Raw genomic sequence first — 21,136 nt, 5'->3', positions numbered from 1 at the left:
CATATCCACATTTTATTTTTTCTACAACAAATGATCCCAAGTTGCACCGCTCCAAAGCTATACACATCCACCTTAAAAGTAATGGCCATGTTTCTAAAGCACTCTGGTGCAACATACCCTTTTGTTCCTCTAATGGCTGGGGTGTGTATGGCTTTGACTCGTCACTTTTACCTTTTTGATTTATGGTCATGGAGGCAATATTATACAGAGTAAATAACTTCATTGAGTAGATTGGTCTTTTTAAGAGATAATGTGGAAAGTCTTATCATAGCATAGCAGCCAATTAAGTAATTAACTATATAAAAGAAATGGGCAATGAGCTATTATTATTCAATAATTACAGTAAAATAATGTTGTAATCACAACAATATTATTCAATAATTGACATAATTAAAACAAACAAAAACACAATCCAGAATTTATTCGACACACTGGTAACGAATCCTCCAAATGTTGATTTGATTGTATAGTGCAAAGATGATACCCCACTTATAATCAACTATAGTCATAAGCATAATCTGCATTCATAGTAGTGCCATTACAGAAAATGGGTAAATAAGCAATAAATATATACATGTATACAGAAGAAAGGAATGGAACAAATGAGTTGAAAACTTGTAAAACTAGATAGATATGTACCTGTATCACAGTTGATAAACACACGAGATGTGATGTGCTTGACTTTATAGAAATCCTCTCCTCCTTCTTCCATCCTTTCTTTGAATTTCTTAGGCATATGACGTAACAGCATATCATTGAGTGTAGAAATGCTTCTTAATCCATCTGGAACTCTCCTCAATCCCCTGCATCCCATAATACGCAAATGCCCAAGTCTAGACAATGCACTCTCCTCCACCTTCCACTCTTTTAAGCCTTTTAGAGCTCTAAGCTCAAGAGATTCAAGTCGATCGAAACCTCCTCTTGAGCACACCATCTCATCCCCCATAAAGCTATCACTACCAATGACAAGGACTTTTAATTTTGGTAGCTTTTCTAATGTTGGCATTGGATCATCCTCAAGTCTGAGATTAAACAATCTTAACATGACAAGATTTGGGGAGAATTGTTTGAATTGTGGTAATCTTACAACAGGCAAGGACAATCTAAGCTTATGAAGTTGAGGACAGCTTAATATCAAAGGAACAATATCTATCTTGACACCAACTTCTTTATGTACTTGTAAAGACATAAGATGAGTGAATGTGAGAGTTTGGGGATTGTGTAAGAATGCTTCAAAATTTTCATCCAAACGTATTTTTAATTTCTTGAGATTCTGCAGTTGCAGCAAATCACTCAGAACAAGAAAATATGTACCAATACCTACCAATGTCTGTAAATTTTTAGACTTAGTTGACCTCAAGAATTCACCAATTTGTGCACCACCATTTAAAGATAACATATATAGATGCCTCAACTGTCGCAACTCGTACATTGAATTTGGTATTGTACCACTCTTGGTCCTTACTCTCAAAGTCTGCAGGCATCTAAAATTGCCAAAACAAGATGGAATCTTTTCTATCTCCCTATTAGGAATACTAAACAACCTTAGGTGGATAAGATTTCCAATTTCTTTAGGCAACTTCAAGGTATTTACCTCATCCGACTTGTAATCAATGATCAGAACTCTAAGCATTAGAAAGTGATTGCATACACGTCTCAATACTCTTTGTTCCAATGCAACAATTTGCCCATGTACAATATAGCACCTAAGAGAGCCATCTATATTTTGAACAAAATCATTATCAGCACTTTGTTTATCATAATGAATGACAACTCTTCGTACATTTGTTGTTATTGGGGCAGCATACACTGATTCAATTGGCTCTTTCACTTTATTCCTCAAATCCATAAAATGTAGAAAGTTTTCATCTTGAGCTTTAGACACGCACAAGTCTCGCATGAGATCATGAATGCCAAATGATTTTATCCTCCCTGTTAAACTCGTTTCATTTACCTGAATCATGCTCCTCTCCACCAACTCACTTAAGCAATCATATGCCACATCCTCCATGGTTTCCATACAACTTCCTCTTAATGATATAAAACCTTCTGCTATGAGTATAAGACATAACTCTTTTACTTTTATCACAGCATCTTCAGCATAACGAGCCAAGTACAAAAAACAAGGCTTCAAGTGACATGGTAACTCACTGTAACTCAAACCTAACACCCACCAAACACTACGGTATTTTGAGTCTTCATGTTGTTCACCTTCACCTATGCAGCGCACTATGTTTTTTTTCATCTGCTCCCACTCATATATGGTGTGTTTCTTAGACAGAAGCCCAGCGAGCACGATGATGGCTAATGGTAAACCAGCACACTTTTTAAGCATCTCTTTCGCTAGTTCTTTCTTCCTTTCATTATCATCTGAGTCTGAATCTATACATCCAGTGAAAATGCACAAAAAAAAATATAACTAAACTGATGGAATCAACTTGGAACATGTATAGAGGCTTATATACTGGAACATTGTCATCATGTCAAACATATACATAAATAAAATGGGGTAGTAACACAGATAAAGAATATTATGATCATTGAAATAAAAAGAGTGAAATATATTACTTGATGGATGAATACCAGCACAGAAGTACTTGTTCTGAAACAAATCCCAACTCTCATTGTCACTGAGCAAATGAGGTTCATGGATGAAACCATGTCGATCCACATGCACAGCTACATCTTTATTCCGAGTGGTGAGTAAGATCTTGCTATCTGTGTCTCCTTGAGGGAATGCATGTTTTAGAAGATCCCAAGTTTTAGCGGTCCATATATCATCAAGGAGCACCAGACATTTCTTCTGTTTCTGAAAGTCATGAAGCTTCTTGGCTAATTCAACATCACTTAAGCTTTTGATATGATTTCTTTCTGCATCTGTGGAAGAAGTGAAAGCAAATAAAATTCCTTCCAAGACTTCGCGTCTATTACATTGCTGAGATATTGAAGCCCAAGCATAACAATCAAAGTGAGTCCTGACTTGGGGGTGTTGATAAACCTTTCTTGCAAGAGTGGTCTTCCCCAAACCACCCATCCCATACACAGAGACCACCTTATGCTTACAAGGGTTCTTTTGTTCCGTCAAAAGGGCTACCAACTCTTCAATATCTTTCTGGAATCCAACAACATGATTGTCTTCAACATAAGAATAAGCTTGCCTCAACTGTCTTCGCTCCCGGACATAGCTTGAAGAAGCTTCAGCTGCCTGGTCCATTGATTTCTGCACTCCATATTTTTCTAAATCTGATGTCCAAGTATCAATGTTGGATGAGATCCTCTCAATCTCTGATCCAACTTTATGAACATCAATTTTGTCTCTGAAGATGCAAATAGATCTTTTCAGTACACGTCTTATACCTCCAGCACTCTCATCCAGAGCCACTTTGAAGACATAAGTTTCAATAACATCCTCCAAGGCACAAGAATTTTCTCTAACTTGGACAACCAAGAGTCGTACTCTCTCGTCACCATTTCTTACACAAGCATCTGCGTCTTTTAAGAATGCGCTCATACATTGAAGCTTGATCTGGGCATTCTCGACTAGGTTTTCAACTCCATGCAAGAATCCAGCTTCAGAAAGTACCAAGTCTCCAAGCCTTTCAATCACAAACGAAACAATAGCATCAACCATATCTTGTTCTGTAAACGAATTCTATGACTTACAACAAAAATGGGTCTTTTAAGCATTCTATCCAAGTGGAGGTGTACAGCTAAAGCATATTCAACAATGGCGGCTCTTATTACCTCAATTTTTGTTGTTTTTTGAAAACCATTTTTGTTTTATTATAGTAATTATTCAACCCTATTTTTTTTCTAATTTTTTCAAAAAAGATTTATATGCTAAAAATCACTCAGCATTATTGGTGCGCAACTTGCAGGAAGGAACCAGCTTAAGATCACTCTGCTTTCTCTTTAAATATTCACCTCTCTAATAAAAATGGCTAGTTGGCTAGATTAAGGAATAAAAAAAATAACATGTTGTTTTTTTAAGTATAAATAATAAAAATTAAAATTATGTATTAATATTAATATTATAATAATGATATGTATAAGTTTTGAATTTATATCAATATAATTATCAATTATATAGTTTTATTATAATAATTATATTTTATAATATTTAAATTTATATTAATATAATTAATGAATATTTATTTTAGAAATTAAGATTATATGTTATTATTATAATAATAATATTTTATAACATCTAAATTTATATTAATAGAATTATTAAATGTCTAGTATAATATTATATATTATTATAATAATTATATTTTATAATATTTAAATTTATATTAATATAATTATTAAATTTATATTAATATAATTAATAAATGTTTATTTTTAATTGATTCTATATTCTATTAAAAATTTATAATATTATGTTAAAGATAAAAAAACTCTTAAAATTAAGAAAAACAGGGATATATACATTTATTTCATCATATGTGATACCAAATAAAATCTTGGGATGCCAATTTAGCATCTATTTGTATGATTATTTTTTTTTTTTTAAGCACGTAGAGAAATTATAATTCAAATTTTTTATATGACAATATATATTTGTAGCACACCAATATTTTTGTTATTATTTGTTTATGTGTTGGTTATATTGATTTTAATTAACTAAGTATTCATGGTGTGATTGTTTAAATTGAATTTATTATTTTTGTTTATTTGAATAATTGTGGGAATTGGTTGTGCATGGGTTTTGATTGTGTAGGTGCATGTGTATGGTTAGAACATGGTATACATAGTGATAGTGAGCATGCAAATGAATGCTATGCACCAAGACTAATAATAGTAGAAGTGTAAGTTTTCCCTATTTTAGAAAAACTAAGAATTTGGAAGATTTCTAAAAGTTGTGATTAACAAAGTTGTAAAAAGGGAAATAAATTTGTAAGAGAGAGATGATAGTGACTTGAGGCAATTGGAAGAGCAAAGGAAAGAAAAGTTTCTATATTTATTTTTGGTCTTCTTTTCTTTGTTTGAAATTAGAGGAAATAAAATAGGTTAAGGGAGAGAGAGAGACGAGAAGGGAGGCGTGTGGGAGAGTAGAAGACAACCTTAGTTTCCTTTTTAGTTTGTTGACATATCCCTTTGATTTGTCACTATTATCCTAATTTGATTTCAAGACAAAAATCAAGGAAATTACATATTGGGACTTTCTCTTTTTCCTATTAGCATAGGATCGACCACTAGGGCTTTTATAAAGAAAAAAAATAGAGCTTTAGAGCTCCCAATGATGGTTGCCGATAGAGGAAAGAAGGAGAAAAAGTGAAGAAAGGAAGAAGAGAAATGGAGAAGGTTTTGAAAAACCCTAAGTAAGTGTCTTGTATTGTGCTCTGAATCCTATAGCCTATGTCTTATCTTCTTATTTTTCTAAGAGGTTGTGTTTTGAGTTTCGAAAATCCTAGGTATCAAAGAGGGTTGACCATAGCTAGTGTGTTCTGAAACACTACCACTGAGGTAATGAAGAATCCTAGCCTTTTTGCTATTATGATGTTGATTTATTGTTATTCTTGTTTATGGTTTTGAAATGTTGTTTGTTGTTTTGAGAAGGCATGCCTATGGTGTATGTTGGTGTATTAATATTTGTAGTCTTTGATGGGCTTGTCTTGATGCTAGATTTCGGCTAAGCATGTGTATATGTTCTAGGTATATATATATATTTTATATAATGTTGCTATGATGATGATTAGAGGTGAAAAATACACATTTGTTGATTTTAATTGTCAAAATAAATTAAGTTTTAATTAATATTTTCACGGAATTAATATGATATATTTTATAAATAAAAATATTTAATTATGATTTAATTTATTGTTATTTTGTAGGAATTAAAACTGTATTTTGACATTTGGTAACAAAGAAAAAAAAGAAGAAAAGCAAGAAGGAAAGAATTGGAATTGAAAATATAGTGGAAATTGTGGCATTTTTGAATAAAATTGGCCCACAATTTCGGCCCAAATAGCCCAGGCCCACCTGGTATCCTTCTCTCCCAGCGCCAGGTGGCGTGCCAGCATTGCGCCACGTGTCCGAAAGCTTCAGCACAACAGCTGCTTCGGCCCGCTTGTGGCCCAGTCTCCAGCAGACCAAACGAAGGCCCAATCTCCAGCCCAACACCTCACTCCATCCTCTCTTTCCTTCAGCCAACGTCTCAAACCAAGCCATCTCCCTTCAACAACAAAGCTGAAGCCCAAATGCCCAACACAACTCCCTTCAGCCTCACTCCAGGCCCAACTCAGCTGAAGCCCACCTGAAGCAGCCCAATCCTCTCCCAGTCAGTGTGACGTGGCGTGTCCTCATTGGCTGGGAATGGGTCAAAACTCACTTCTGCCACAACCACCTTCAACCAATATTTTGTGGGTATTGGGATTGCAAAATTACTATTTTGAGCTTTAAAACTCATCTTTTTTGGTGCTTTTGAAAAAGAGTACTTTGACCATACACCAAAATCATATTTTATTATTAATATTTCAGATTTATTTTGTAAACCCCATTTTGTTGTTTAATTTATTTTTAGTCATTTTCTCCCTCTATAAATAGAGACTCTTCTTTCACATTTTCTATGTAATTTTTAGGTAGCAAAACTTTACCAAATTTTAGTCTCATCTCTCATATTTTCTCTCTAGAATTTCATGAGGATGTCTAGCATAATAAGCTAACATTCTTAGGAAGGATAGGATGATTCTATATGCACTATGACTTTGTTTGATATTTTTTATTCACCATGTGCTTAAAGTTTATATATTTGAGTGATTTATTTTCTTTCATCTCTAATTCTTCATCTTGTTATCTATATTTATGTTTACTAATAGTATATAGATTTTGTCAAGCACTTTCTATGTATTATCAAATTAGTAAAAATAATATTGATAATATCTTTATCATTTTCTCCATCTCATTCATATATATTTACTTTTGCTAAAATCTATATAGAATTAGTCATGCTCTTTTTATGTATTTTATAAATAGTAAAAGTAATATTTGTGTTAGGTTTTATGTCCAATCTTTTATTGCATTATTGCCAATGATATAATGTCATTTTTAGATTTCTCATAAGATTTATCTCATCCTTCCATGATAAAGAATATTAATCACTTGAATGCATTTTTGTGAAATATATTTGTGCTTTAATGTTAAATCTTCCGAATGAATAGTTGGGATGTGAACTATCCATTTGTGTAATTTTTGTGAATAAAATATCCAAATAAATAAGTATGCATATTGGTGACTCTTGATCCTTCCTATTTGTTACCTATTGTTACACCATACTTTATTCTATTTTCATTTATAATCTTTAAATTTTAAAAAAAAACAACAAAAATATCACTTGTTCTATTTTCTTCATATTATTTATCTCTAACATTTATTTATTGATTAACTTTATTCATTTGCCTCCTTGTGGAATCGACTGCTCGATCTATACTACAATCACCGCTAAGTGGAAGTCACGTTTGGGCATTAAACAGATGAATACATGTGTTAGTATGATATTTTCAATAGAAGCATGTTGGGTTTTTAATTTAATAATGGAAATAAGAATGTGTTTTGATGTATGTTTTGGCATAGTGCATGTTTTAGGGTTTAAATTGTGTCTTTTGAATTTTGATAAACATGCTTATTGATTTGAGTATATTGTGTAAATTTTGAGCATGATATCTATGATGGTTATGTTGAATATTTGTCATTAGGAAGTATGATGGGTATGAGTTTGGTATATGATGACGAGCTATGTGGAATTTGTGGTTCATGGTTTCGTTATGGTGGTTTAGGGTTTCAGCTATGGCATGCATTAGACTTTAGGTTCCTCTGTCTTATTTTATTATGAGCATGAAAAGTTTGGCGTGATATTATTGTAATAAGGAGCATGTTAGAATTTTCAGTTCTATATAGCACGTGTCATATATTATAATTTTATTATTTCTTTTGTCTTAGGAGCAGGCGGTCATGGTTGCTTGATACAGGCCATGAAATAAATGCTTGATTTTGGATTGGACTTTGTTTTCTATCTACTATTTTGAACTTGATTTGTGTTGTAGTCGATCAAGACTTAGATTTAATTTGTGTTGTAATGGATAATGGACTTTGGACTTTAAATTTAAACTTTAACCATGTGTTGTGATTTGTGGTTGTAGACTTTTGGTTTTAATTGTGTTGTGTCTTGGATTGGACAATAGACACTGGACTTGTGATTTGGGGTTATGGTTATGGGCTTTTAATTATGTTTCAAACTTTCAAATTTATGAATGTAATTATGTTCTCTGTATTTATGTTTTGAATCTTCAAGTTAACAAGTTAAATGAATAATTTTCATATTAAAAAAAAAAACAAAAATAGATTCCAACAATCTAGATTTTTTAGTTTTTTTTAACTTATATTTTCTAAAAAATTATGAAAAAAAATAAAATAAACAGAAGTTTGGTCGGGTAACCGACTAAACCCCAATCCACAACAATCAGTTTTTTTTTTAATAAGTTTGGTCGTTTGAATTTTGGATTACACCAATCCGGATCAAATTCTGGATTTAAGAATGTGAAAAAACCGCAAAAAGCGACCGATCCTCGATCCTAGTAATTAATCCATTTATTTCATAAAGCATATACTGTATAAATCTTAATTTCTCCAAAGGAGTGATGGAATATTAGGAATATATTAGTCTCAGCATAATTTTCAGTAATTTTGTCCATCCATTGTTTTTCGAACAAGCTTCATTCAGCAAAGCCTCAATAAATGAAAATACTGAAAAAATGACATTAAACGACACAACTTCTGTTAAACGAAAATAACATAAGAAAACGACATAAATGATAGCATATATGATAAACGATAATAAAACAATAAAACGACACTAATTGACAAAAAGGCGTACAACGACAATAAGTAATAAAAACGACAACATTTGACAAAACGAAATGTAACGACCGTAAGTAAAAAATGACAATATACTAAGAAAACATCAACATTTGACAAAAACGACAATATTTGAAAAACGACAGCATTTGGGAAAACGATACTACATGACTAAAACGACAACAAATCACCATTTTTATTTTGGGAATTAAACGGATATAAACTACAAAACGGAAGAAAGATGACCCCAAATGACATTTCATGGATGAAACGACAATATTTGAGTAGAATAACATTAGAGAAAAACGACATGAAACTGAGGGAAAAGTAAAGACAACAACTATGAAAACAACACTAAACGACAATGCTTGGGAAAATCAACATAAACAAAGAATCTATTCTGCAGATGGTTCAGAATAGAGATTGAGAGAGAGAGGAAAAAAATACTTAAAAAAAAGATCTGTTTTTATATTTATATTTATCTAATAACTTATTGCTGGTATTTTACCAATGATTATTAATCCATTATTCTTACATGACCAAACGACATGTTATATTTGGAGAGTTTTCTCTTTAAGGAGTAATGGTATGCATATATAAGTATGCTTTACACCTGTAAATAATGATAATAATAATAATAATATAATAACCTGTTTAACTTATGGATTAATCCATTCAATATAATAAATAAAACCAATCACAGAACTTGTCTTATTCATATACACTACTAGAATTTTCTCCAATATGTGACTACTTATTATCTAAAAAAATTAAGATTAGTGAGACAAAAAAGTTCAACCTTACTTTATGACCACTTCCACACATTGAGCAGAAAACACGTGTTTAGTAATTTGAAATTGAATGCAGTAGCATAGTGTAGCATTTAAATATTCTCTTCACTTAGATTTGTATTTGGATCAACAAAGTCTAACAGAGAAAGAAAGTGAATTTTTACAAAACAAAAAAGTCTTATGCGCGTGTTAGTTATGTTCTTCTTGATTTGATTACATTATCACCAAGTTACTCCACCCTGCTTGAGTTTGGTCTATGATTAGTTGTAGAACAAAATAAGAGACCAAGATGTAAAGACAACAATGGCTCTATCTTCTCAACATGTTCTTCTTCCCTTGTTCTTTTTTCTATCAGCAAACCAAGTTCTTCCTCAGACCAGTAATGGCAGAGTGAGCTTAGGAGCTTCCCTTTTCGCAACAGAGAACTCTTCCTCTTGGCTCTCTCAGAATGGCGAGTTTGCTTTCGGCTTTCGCAAGCTTAGAAACCAAGATGATATCTTCTTCTTGCTATGCATATGGTATGTCAAGATACCTGACAAAACCATAATTTGGTGTGCCAATGGAGATAAGCCAGCCGAAGCGAGATCAAATATGGTGCTAACTCCTGAAATAGGACTTGCTCTAACTACTCCTCTAGGCGAAGAGCTATGGAAGTCTGAGTCAGTTGATGAAAGTGTTGCCAATGGTGTCATGAGTGATGAAGGAAACTTTGTCCTTGAAGGTTCCAATTCAAACAAGTTATGGGAAAGCTTTAAGAATCCAACTGATACTATTTTGCCAAGCCAAGTATTGGACATGGGACAAGTCCTTTCATCTCATCAATCTAAGACTAACTATTCCAAAGGAAGGTTCCAATTTCGTTTGCGAGAAGATGGGAATGTTGTGCTCAACACAGTAAACTTGCCTTCTAACTATGCCAATGAGCCTTATTATGCAACTAACATCTCTGGTGAAAGCTCTAATCCAATGATTGCAACCACACATATAGTTTTCAATGAGTCAGGTTACTTGTATGTTTCCAGAGGGAATGGTGAAATATTCAATCTGACACAAGGAAGAGTTGTGCCGACAAGAAACTACTACGTTCGAGCAACAATTAGTTTTGATGGAATTTTCACACAGTACTTTCATCCCAGAAATTTTAGTAGCAATGTGAGTTGGACACCTCTTTGGTCTATACCAGATAACATATGCATTTCAACTGTTGTTTGGGCAGGTATTGGAGTTTGTGGGTACAATACCATTTGCAGCCTCAAGGAGGACAAGGGGCCAAAGTGTGAATGCTTAGAAGGGTACTCTCTAATCAATCCTGATGACAGTTATGGAAGTTGCAAACCAGATTTCATTCAAGGCTGTAAGGAAGATGAGATAACTAGTTCTGGGAAAGATGCATATGATATTGTGGAACTCAGGAATGCTGGTTGGCCCGGATCAGATTACATTAGAATAGCATCTTCCACTAAAGAAACCTGCAAAAAATCTTGTTTGAATGACTGTTTATGTGCTGTTGCTGTTCTGAGAGGAGGGACTTGTTGGAAGAAGAGGTTTCCCTTATCAAATGGGAGAGTGGATAACAGCCGTCCATCTATTCCTTTGATCAAAATTCGAAAGGGTAACTCTACTATCTTATCTAATCATCCTGTTACAAAAGTGATCAAGAAAAACCAGAGCGGTTTGATTCGAGTTACATTGGGGATATTAAGTGCCTCTGTATGTGTTAACTTTATGTTTCTTGGTGCAATTTGTATGGGATTTTTCTTCATTCACAAGAAGAAGAATGAAAGGTCTCATTCTCCACAAGAAGTTCCTGAATCAAATTTGCGTTGCTTTAGCTACAAGGAACTTGAAGAAGCCACAGACGGTTTCAAAGATGAACTGGGACGTGGAGCTTTTGGCATTGTTTACAAAGGCTTTGTGATACAAACTAATGCTAGCACTGCCGTGGCTGTGAAGAAATTGAGTCCAGTACTAAGAGATGGTGAAAGAGAATTCAAGGCAGAATTGAAATCCATTGGCCAAACACATCACAAGAATCTTGTTCACCTACTTGGATACTGTGATGATGGACAAAATCGTTTGTTGGTATACGAGTTCTTGTGCAATGGGACTCTAGCAAACTTTCTGTTTGGTGACATAAAGCCTAGTTGGAACCAAAGATGTGAACTTGCTTTAGGAATTGCAAAAGGGCTCTTATATTTACATGAGGAGTGCTATAGTCAGATCATCCATTGTGATATAAAGCCTCAGAACATACTTCTTGATGAGTACAACAATGCAAAGATATCAGACTTTGGTTTGGCCAAACTTTTGATGATGAATCAGAGCCGTACACACACATCCATTAGAGGGACAAAAGGGTATGTTGCACCAGAGTGGTTCAGGAACATGGCCATTACTTCTAAGGTGGATGTGTATAGCTTTGGAGTGGTACTACTTGAGATTGTTTGTTGTAGAAGAAATGTGGATATGGAGACTGGTGTGGAAGGGGGAGAGATATTGACAGATTGGGCTTATGATTGCTTTAGAGAAGGGTCTTTGGATGTTCTTGTGGATTATGAAGTTGATGCTTTATCTGATAAGAAAAGGTTTGAGATTTATGTGATGGTGTCCTTGTGGTGTGTCCAAGAAAATCCATCTCTTAGACCCAATATGAGAAGGGTTGTTCAGATGCTTGAAGGAGTTGTTGAAGTGAGTGCTCCACCATGCCCTTCACCATTTTAGACCTGTTATAAGGGTTGTTTATTGTGATAATTTTGCACTCTCATGCGTTATATGTTTATATATATATATATATATGCAATATTTGAATAATGGATTAACTATTTGTATAAAGCCAGCAATATGTAATTTATTAAATGATTTTATCTACGATTTAAAACAAGACCAGATATTTAACAACTATATTAATATAAATTTAAATATTATATTAATATTTAACAAAAAGATCCCTTTTTATTGTAAGTCATAGAATTCATTTACTGAACAAGATATGGTTGAAACAATACAATTGACAACTTGTAACAATACAATTGAGAAACAATACAATTGACAACTTGCTCAAAAACTTATCCAAATGTCAAGTCCGCCTGTGTGGCCCTAAAAAATTGAGAAAATAAAATTCTATTTTCCATTGTAGATATTAGAGGAAATATTCAACTGATCAGTAGTTCTTAGACAAAGTTGACTTAGAAAGCTTAAAAGATCCCTTTTTGTACTAAGATCATAGAATTCATTTACAGAACAAGATATGGTTGATGCTATTGTTTCGTTTGTCATTGAAAGGCTTGGAGACTTGCTAATTAATGAAGCCAAGTTCTTGCATGGAGTTGAAGACCGAGTCGGGAATGCACAGATCAAGCTTCAATGTATGAGCGCTTTCTTAAAAGACGCAGATGCTCGTGTTAGAAATGGTGACGAGAGAGTTCGCCTTTTGGTTGCTCAAGTTAGAGAAAATTCTTGTGCCTTGGAGGATGTTATTGAAAATTATGTCTTCAAAGTGGCTCTGGATGAGAGTGCTGGAGGTATAAGACGTGTACTGAAATGGTCAGCTCGCATTATTGATGTCTACAAAGTTGGATCAAAGATAAAGGAGATCTCATCAAACATTGATACTTGGACATCAGATTTAGAACAATATGGAGTACAGAGATCAATGGACAAGGCAGCTGAAGCTTCTTCAAGCTATGTCGAGGAGCGAAGACAGTTGAGGCAAGCTCATTCTCATGTTGAAGACAACCATGTTGTTGGATTCGACAAAGACATCGAAGAATTGGTAAACCTTTTGACTGAACAAAAGAGGCTCTTTAACCATAAGATTCATCTTCTGCTGAAGAAATTTGAGAACATCATCTCTTCCCTCCTTTATCAACAACTGTCTCAACCTCCCTAAAGTTACCCCTGAAGGTCGAATTCCCTTCTCTATCATCTCCTCCATTAGAACACAGGCCTGTGTAGCATCACCCTTCTCACACAACCCATTTATTAGAACCGAAAAAGTATGCATACTCGGAACAAATCGCTTCAACTTCATGTATTTCCACACTTTCAGAGCCATCTCAACCTCATCCTTCTCACAAAACATCTTTATCATCATCGTGTAGGTGTCTGAATCCGCCTCGCATACCTTAACCATCCTCCGAAACACCTTAAATGCCTCCTCTGTCTTCCCTCTGCCAATCAAGCCATTTAACATCACATTACAAGTCCTTGAATTAGGCATTATCCCTTTTGAATCCATGTCATTTAACACCCTATAAGCATTCTTGAACCTGTCCACCTTAATGAAAGCACCAATCAAAGCATTATACACAACCACATCTGCTTCAACACCCCTGCTTTCCATTTCCATAAAGGCATCCACAGCATCTTCAGTCCTGTTCTCCACCCCATATGTGTGAACCAAAACACTGTAAATAAACGAAGTCGGTTTGCAACCATTGGAATCCATTGTTCTCACAATTCCAATAGCTTCATCAACTCTCCCAGCCTTACAGAGAACATCAACCATTATACCAATATCAACCATGTCTCTGAAAACTTCTCTGGCTTTAGGCAAATTGGGTTCTTTCCCCCACCCATCTATCAAAATGCTATAAGTTTTCGAATCTGGTTCAAACCGAGCCTTCATAGCATCAAAAACCTCCTGAGCTTTTCTCACATTCTTGGATTTGCACAAAGCACTCAGAAGCCCATTAAAAGCTGTTAGATTGGGTTCAACACCATACTTCTCCATGACATTAAAGGTATAAAGAGCTTCCTCTACTTTCTGAGCTCTGGTGTACTTTCTCATAATGATACAGAATGTTTCAACGTTGATCAATTCCTTTGACCTCATGCTACTCACCACGTTGTAATCCCAAGTTGGACTACTTCAACTTGGGATTCTCTAAAAGCTGCATTCCCTCAAGATGGAACTGACAGCAAGATTTTACTCACTACTCGGATAAGGAGTGTAGCTTTGCATGCAGATCGAGATGGTATGATTCATGAACTTAAGTGTCTCGACGAGAATGAGAGCTGGGAGTTGTTTCAGAACAAGTCCCATTTTGGAAACGATCCAACAAGTAATATACTTTACCCTCTTCTCTTCTCTTCTCTCCTCTTATCTCCTCTCTTTATATATATATATATATATTTTATATATTTCAATTATGCTATCTTATCTTTTTTGTCTTCACTGTCACTTTGTTACATTATACATGTCAATCTAGTATTATATATTAATTTAGTACTTGATAAATATTTTTTTGGTAATCAAGTCCTTAAGTTTCAAAAACAGCAACTATTAAGTCACTTTAGTTAATTTTTAACTAAAATCTAAGTTTTTTTTTATAGATAATTTTGATATTTTTACACATTATATGGTATATGAAAATAAATAAAAAATCATTTAAAAGCTAAGAGTTTTGTAAAAAAAAAAAAAAAGAATAAGGAAATAATTGCCAAGTTTTTGTTCTTAGGAACTAAATTGCCAAATAAAGTAAAACTTAGGACGCATTTATGCTAAGAAATACTCACTCACACGTTTTAATCAACTAGAATAAAGAGAATAAATATACTAAGAAATAGTGTAATACTGTTAGAAATGACCCAAAATTTATGCAAAAACTTTACACATAATAATTGGATTATAATTGTTAATAGATTAATTATATTAGTTTTTTTTATTATATATTATGTGATTTTAGTTAATGATAATTGTTAATGCATTTATAACAATAGCATTAATCAAATAAACAACAAATAATAATTAAAATAAAAAAATGTGCTTTAATGTAATTATCTATGTGAGTATATAAGTATATTACAATTTATATTTTACAATAATATATATAAGTATATAAAATGTGCACAAAATGCCAAATAACCTATGAATGAATAGTAAGAAAAAAATACAAAATAACTTGATCAAATTTTTTTTGTATAAGTTGACCAAATTTATACACACTTTTTTACATGCTAGGTGGAGCACCTGCTCCGCACTTGTAAGAAAATAGTTTTTTTTTTCAATTAAAATATCATTTAATTAAAGAAGAGTTGCATTTTTTTTAACATAATAAATTAAAGAAAACTTAAATAAAGAAAATAAATGCATTATTTTCTAAAAACATAACATCATATAATAAAGTTGAGAAAAGAATTAAATAAAATAAATATCTATCAATATTAAAAGTAAAATTAAAACTTTTCAAAAATATATAATTTGGATTTGGAATATAAAATAATAAAGAGAAAATACCAATTTGACATTTGTATTTTTTTTAATATGCGATCGGTCCTTGTATTTTGTTAAATGGTAATTCAGACCTTGTATTTTGCAAAATAGATCAAAAGAGTACCTTAGACCTGGGTTTGGTCAAAATATTTTCAAATATATTATTTCTTTCTCAGTTTTTCGACCACATTCTTCGTTTCTCTAAACTCATTGCATTACCAACTACCAATAAATTGATCTTATAATTGAAAATATTTAGATAAAAAAATTATTAAAATTATTAAAACCAAATCATCCTAATAACTTCAATAAAAAAAAATTAGCTTTCAAATGTGAAACTTTAAACAAAATAAAAAGAGTAAAAAAATCCAATGCATATTGTAAAAGAAAAAGGGCCTCACAAATCTCTTTAAATAAATACCAAAAGTATAAAGATAAAATAGAAAAGTGAGAAATGATATATAGAGAAAAAATATGAAAGATAGGGTATAGGGTAATAATTGATTAAATATTTTTTTTTATCAAGTGTAATTAATAATATTAAAAAATATTAAAAAGAGATATATAAGTAAAATATATTCTCTACTACATAATTTAATAATAATTTGAACACACTAGAAAATAAAATAAGTCATAGATTTTAAATAAATTTATAATAGAATAATAAGGAAATATAGTAATAAGCTTAGAGATTGGGTGAATTTTTAACATTTTTTATGTATGATTTTTAGTCTTTTAAAAATATCAGGAACCGTAAAAAAGTAAAAAAATACAAAAGAAAATTTCAAAAAAAATATTATTTAACAATAACTTCTAATTTAAAAAGAGTTTATATATTTTTAGACCTTATGTTTTTTTTTATTGTTTATTTGGATTCTGTGTTTTAAAAAAATTATTTTTGGACTTTATATTTTGTAAAATAGTTCAAATACCTTTAAATTCAATTTTGATAAATAAAAAATTGAATATAATACCACAGTTTTAAAGCAGAATGATTTTATTTTTGTTCTGAATTATTAATTTGGTAAATTATTTATAATTTCAGTTGAGAAAACTCATAACTATTGCTATGAGTTATGAGTTTCCAACTAAGTGTTGACTTGAACCAAAATCCACATAGAAAGCAGAGAATATTTAATCTTAAGCTGGTTCCTTCCTGGAAGTTGCTTATTATGGTGGCCCGCCAATAATGCTGAGTGATTTAAAGAGAAGGAAGTTGCTTTTTGAAAAAATTAGAAAGAAAAAATAGGGTTCAATAATTACTATAATAAAACAAAACTGCTTTTCAAAAACCAATAAAAATTGAGGTAATATGAGCCGCCATTGTTGAATATGCTTTAGCTGTACACCACTTGGATAGAAAGCTTAAAAGATTCCTTTTTGTTGTAAGTCATAGAATTCATTTACAGAACAAGATATGGTTGATGCTATTGTTTCGTTTGTGATTGAAAGGCTTGGAGACTTGGTAAATATAAAATATAAAATGATAATATTAGAAAACAATACAACTGACAACTTGCTCAAAAACATATCCAAATGTCAAGTCCACCTGTGTGGCCCTAAAAAATTGAGAAAATAAAATTCTATTTTCCATTGTAGATATTAGAGGAAATATTCAACTGATCAGTAGCTCTTAGACAAAGTTGACTTAGAAAGCTTGGAATAGAGTTACTTACGATTCATTTACTAAAGAAGAAGAGCTATGGCATTGGAAGAGGCTGTTGTTTCGTTTGTGATTGAAAGACTTGGAGACCTGCTAATTAATGAAGCCAAGTTCTTGTATGGAGTCAAAGGCCAAGTCGAGAATGCAAAGATCAAGCTGCAATGTATGAGGGCTTTCTTAAAAGACGCTGATGCTCAAATCAGAGAAAATGGTAACGAGACAGTTCGCCTTTTGGTTGCTCAAGTTAGAGAAAATTCTTGCGCCTTGGAGGATGTTATTGAAACTTATGTCTTCAAAGTGGCTTTGAATGAGAGTGCTGAAGGTATAAGACGTGTACTGAAATGGTCAGCTCGCATTATTGATGTCTACAAAGTTGGATCAAAGATAAAGGAGATCTCATCAAACATTGATGCTTGGACGTCAGAATTAGAAAAATATGGAGTACAGAGATCAATGGACCAGGCAGCTGAAACTTCTTCAAGCTATGTCCAAGAGCGAAGACAGTTGAGGCAAGCTTATTCTCATGTTGAAGACAACCATGTTGTTGGATTCGACAAAGACATCGAAGAGTTGGTAGCCCTTTTGACTGAACAAAAGAACCCTTGTAAGCATAAGGTGATCTCTGTGTATGGGATGGGTGGTTTGGGGAAGACCACTCTTGCAAGAAAGGTTTATCAACATCCCCAAGTCAGGACTCACTTTGATTGTTATGCTTGGGCTTCAATATCTCAGCAATGTAATGCTCGCGAAGTCTTGGAAGGAATTTTATTTGCTTTCACTTCTCCAACCAAGGAAAGAAGAGAAGAAATCAAAACCACAAGTGATGTTGAATTAGCCAAGCAGCTTCTCGACTTTCAGAAACAGAAGAAATGTCTGGTGCTCCTTGATGATATATGGACCACTACAACTTGGGATCTTCTAAAACATGCATTCCCTCAAGGAGACACAGATAGCAAGATCTTACTCACCACTCGGAATAAGGATGTAGCTTTGCATGTGGATCGACATGGTTTCATCCATGAACCTCATTTGCTCAGTGACAATGAGAGTTGGGAGTTGTTTCAGAACAAGTACTTCTGTGTTGGAATGGATCCATCAAGTAATATATTTCACTCTTTTTATTTCAATGATCATAATATTCTTTTTGAATTTGGTAATACAGAGGCTCTGTATATGTTGGTAGTGTGTTTAACAGAGAAATGTTTAGTTTTCCAAAAGTTTGATAGGAATATTGTTGCTACCTATTTCGATGTTTATATTAGTGCCTCCTTTTATCTATAGAGAAATAACTGGTAGCATTAGTGTGATAACTTTTTTCTTAATTGAGAATATTCATTTGTCTTACTACCCCATTTTATTTATAATTCTTTTTGTGCATGGATATATAGATTCAGACTCGGATGATAATGAAAGGAAGAAAGAACTAGCGGTTGAGATGCTTAAAAAGTGCGCTGGTTTGCCATTAGCCATCATCGTGCTTGCTGGGCTTCTGTCTAAGAAACACACCATATATGAGTGGGAGCAGATGAAAAGAAACATTGTGTGCTGCATAGGTCAAGGTGAACAACATGAAGACTCAAAATACCATAGTGTTTGGTGGGTGTTAGGTTTGAGTTATAGCGAGTTACCATGTCACTTGAAACCTTGTTTTTTGTACTTGGCTCGCTACGCTGAAGATGATGTGATAAGAGTAAAAGTGTTATGCCTTATACTCATAGCAGAAGGTTTTATATCATTAAGAGGAAGTTGTATGGAGGATGTGGCATATGATTGCTTAAGTGAGTTGGTGGAGAGGAGCATGATTCAGGTCAAAGATATGAGTTCAACAGGAAGGATAAAATCATTTTGCATTCATGATCTCATGCGAGATTTGTGTGTGTCTAAAGCTCGAGATGAAAACTTTCTACATTTTATGGATTTGAGGAATAAAGTGGAAGAGTCAATTGAATCAGTGTCTACTGTCCCGACAACAAATGTACGAAGAGTTGCCATTTATTGTGATCGTGAAAGTACTTATAATGATTTTGATCATATGGTTCGAAATATAGATGGCTCTCTTAGGTACCTTTCTGTACATGACCGAAGCATTCCGTTCCAAGTTGATGACATCTCGGATTTTGAACGTAACCTTTCTGAAGGAGTATTCAGACATGTGTGCAATCGCTTTCTGATGCTTAGAGTTCTGATCATTGATGATATGCCGGATTTTGAATGTACCACGTTCCCTAAAAAAATTGGAAATCTTATCCACCTAAGGTTATTTAGTATGCCTAAAAGGGAAATAAAAATGATTCCTTCTTATTTTGGGAATTGGAGATGCCTGCAAACTTTGAGAGTGTGTACCGTAATTGATAAAATACCAAATTCAATGTGCAAGTTGGAACAGTTGAGGCATCTATATTTTTATTGTGAATCTACTGGCGTAGGAATTGGTGAATTCCTGAGGTCAACTAAGTCTAGAAATTTATTACAGACATTGGTAGGTATTCATTCCAAGCATCTTGTTCTGACTGATTTGCTACAGCTGAAGAATCTCAAGAAATTAGCAATTGTTGTGGATGGAAATTTTGACTCATTCTTACACAATCCCCAAACTCTCACATTCACTCGTCTTTTGTCTTTACAAGTAAAAAAGAGAGACTTCGGCAAGATAGATATTGTTCCTTTGATTTTAAGTTGTCCTCAAATTTATAAGCTTACACTGCACTCGCCTATAGTAAGATTACCACAAGTCAACCAATTCTCCCCAAATCTTATCAAGTTAAGATTGTTTAATCTGAGACTTAAGGATGATCCAATGCCAACATTAGAAAAGCTACCAAAATTAAGAGTCCTTGTCATTGGTTGGTGTAGCTTTATGGGGGATGAGATGGTGTGCTCAAGAGGAGGTTTCAATCGACTTGAATCTCTTGAGCTTAGTGGTCTAGAAGGATTAAAAGAGTGGAAGGTGGAGGAGGGTGCATTGTCTAGACTTGGCTATTTGCGTATTAAAGAATGCAGGGGATTGAGGAGAGTTCCAGATGGATTAAGAAACATTCTTACACTCAATCATATGGTGATAGAAAGGATGCCTAAGAAATTCAAACAAAGGATGGAGGAAGGAGGAGAGGATTTCTATATAGTCAACCACGTCACATCTCGTGTATTTATCGATTGTAATAAAGGTACATCTCTATCTATCTATCTTGTTCACAAGTTTTGAACTCATTTGTTCCATTCCTTTCTAATGTATATATAGATATATATATATATATATATATTGCTTATTTACCCATTTTCTGTAATGGCACTACCATGAATGCAGAATATGCGTCTGACTATAGATGAATATAAGTGGGGGTAACGTCTTTGCACTATGTACAATCAAAGCAACATTTGGAGGATTGGTTTACCAGCGTGTTCAATAAAATCTGGATTGTGTTTTTGTTTGTTTTAATTATGTGTGTATTTTCTCCTCGCAAAACTAGTTGTTGAATAGGTTTGGGCTTATGATTGTTTTAGAGAAGGGTCATTGGATGTTCTTGTGGATTATGAAGTTGATGCTTTAGCTGATAAGGTGAGGCTAGAGATGTATGTAGTGTTCAAGAAAATCCATTTCTTAGACCAAATATG

General features: G+C 33.2%; 4 protein-coding genes across 6 annotated transcripts; 2 read left to right on the top strand and 2 right to left on the bottom strand.

The window, feature by feature from the left end:
• Positions 1 to 300: 300 nt before the first annotated feature.
• On the bottom strand, positions 301 to 3,752 carry LOC133790325 (putative disease resistance protein At1g50180). Of its 2 annotated transcripts, none has more exons than XM_062227929.1 (3): positions 2,584 to 3,752; positions 640 to 2,382; positions 301 to 518 (listed from the first exon to the last, which is right to left on the bottom strand). In XM_062227929.1, exons 1-3 carry the CDS (start codon positions 3,629 to 3,631, stop codon positions 496 to 498), a joined length of 2,814 nt encoding a protein of 937 aa, XP_062083913.1. In that variant the 5' UTR covers positions 3,632 to 3,752; the 3' UTR covers positions 301 to 495. The 2 variants fall into 2 exon arrangements, with proteins under 2 accessions (XP_062083913.1, XP_062083912.1); XM_062227928.1 differs by having other exon boundaries at positions 2,569 to 3,751.
• A 6,198-nt stretch (positions 3,753 to 9,950) lies between these two features.
• Positions 9,951 to 12,368, top strand: LOC133789662 (G-type lectin S-receptor-like serine/threonine-protein kinase LECRK3). Its single transcript, XM_062227442.1, has one exon. It carries the CDS (start codon positions 9,951 to 9,953, stop codon positions 12,366 to 12,368), a length of 2,418 nt encoding a protein of 805 aa, XP_062083426.1.
• Positions 12,369 to 13,315: 947 nt separating this feature from the next.
• Positions 13,316 to 14,691, bottom strand: LOC133789660 (pentatricopeptide repeat-containing protein At1g77360, mitochondrial-like). The gene is made up of 2 exons (XM_062227440.1): positions 14,639 to 14,691; positions 13,316 to 14,515 (listed from the first exon to the last, which is right to left on the bottom strand). The coding sequence occupies exons 1-2, from the start codon at positions 14,689 to 14,691 to the stop codon at positions 13,324 to 13,326; spliced, it is 1,245 nt and encodes a 414-aa protein (XP_062083424.1). The 3' UTR covers positions 13,316 to 13,323.
• Positions 14,582 to 21,132, top strand: LOC133790324 (putative disease resistance protein At1g50180). 2 transcript variants are annotated; one of them, XM_062227927.1, is made up of 4 exons: positions 14,582 to 14,710; positions 17,461 to 18,623; positions 18,913 to 20,688; positions 20,829 to 21,132. In XM_062227927.1, exons 2-4 carry the CDS (start codon positions 17,564 to 17,566, stop codon positions 20,849 to 20,851), a joined length of 2,859 nt encoding a protein of 952 aa, XP_062083911.1. In that variant the 5' UTR covers positions 14,582 to 14,710; positions 17,461 to 17,563; the 3' UTR covers positions 20,852 to 21,132. The 2 variants fall into 2 exon arrangements, with proteins under 2 accessions (XP_062083911.1, XP_062083910.1); XM_062227926.1 differs by lacking the exon at positions 14,582 to 14,710 and having other exon boundaries at positions 16,798 to 18,623.
• Positions 21,133 to 21,136: the final 4 nt, after the last annotated feature.

This window comes from Humulus lupulus, chromosome 7 (assembly GCF_963169125.1).
Source record: "Humulus lupulus chromosome 7, drHumLupu1.1, whole genome shotgun sequence".
NCBI lineage: Eukaryota > Viridiplantae > Streptophyta > Magnoliopsida > Rosales > Cannabaceae > Humulus > Humulus lupulus.
This window is presented reverse-complemented; position numbering and strand designations above follow the sequence as displayed.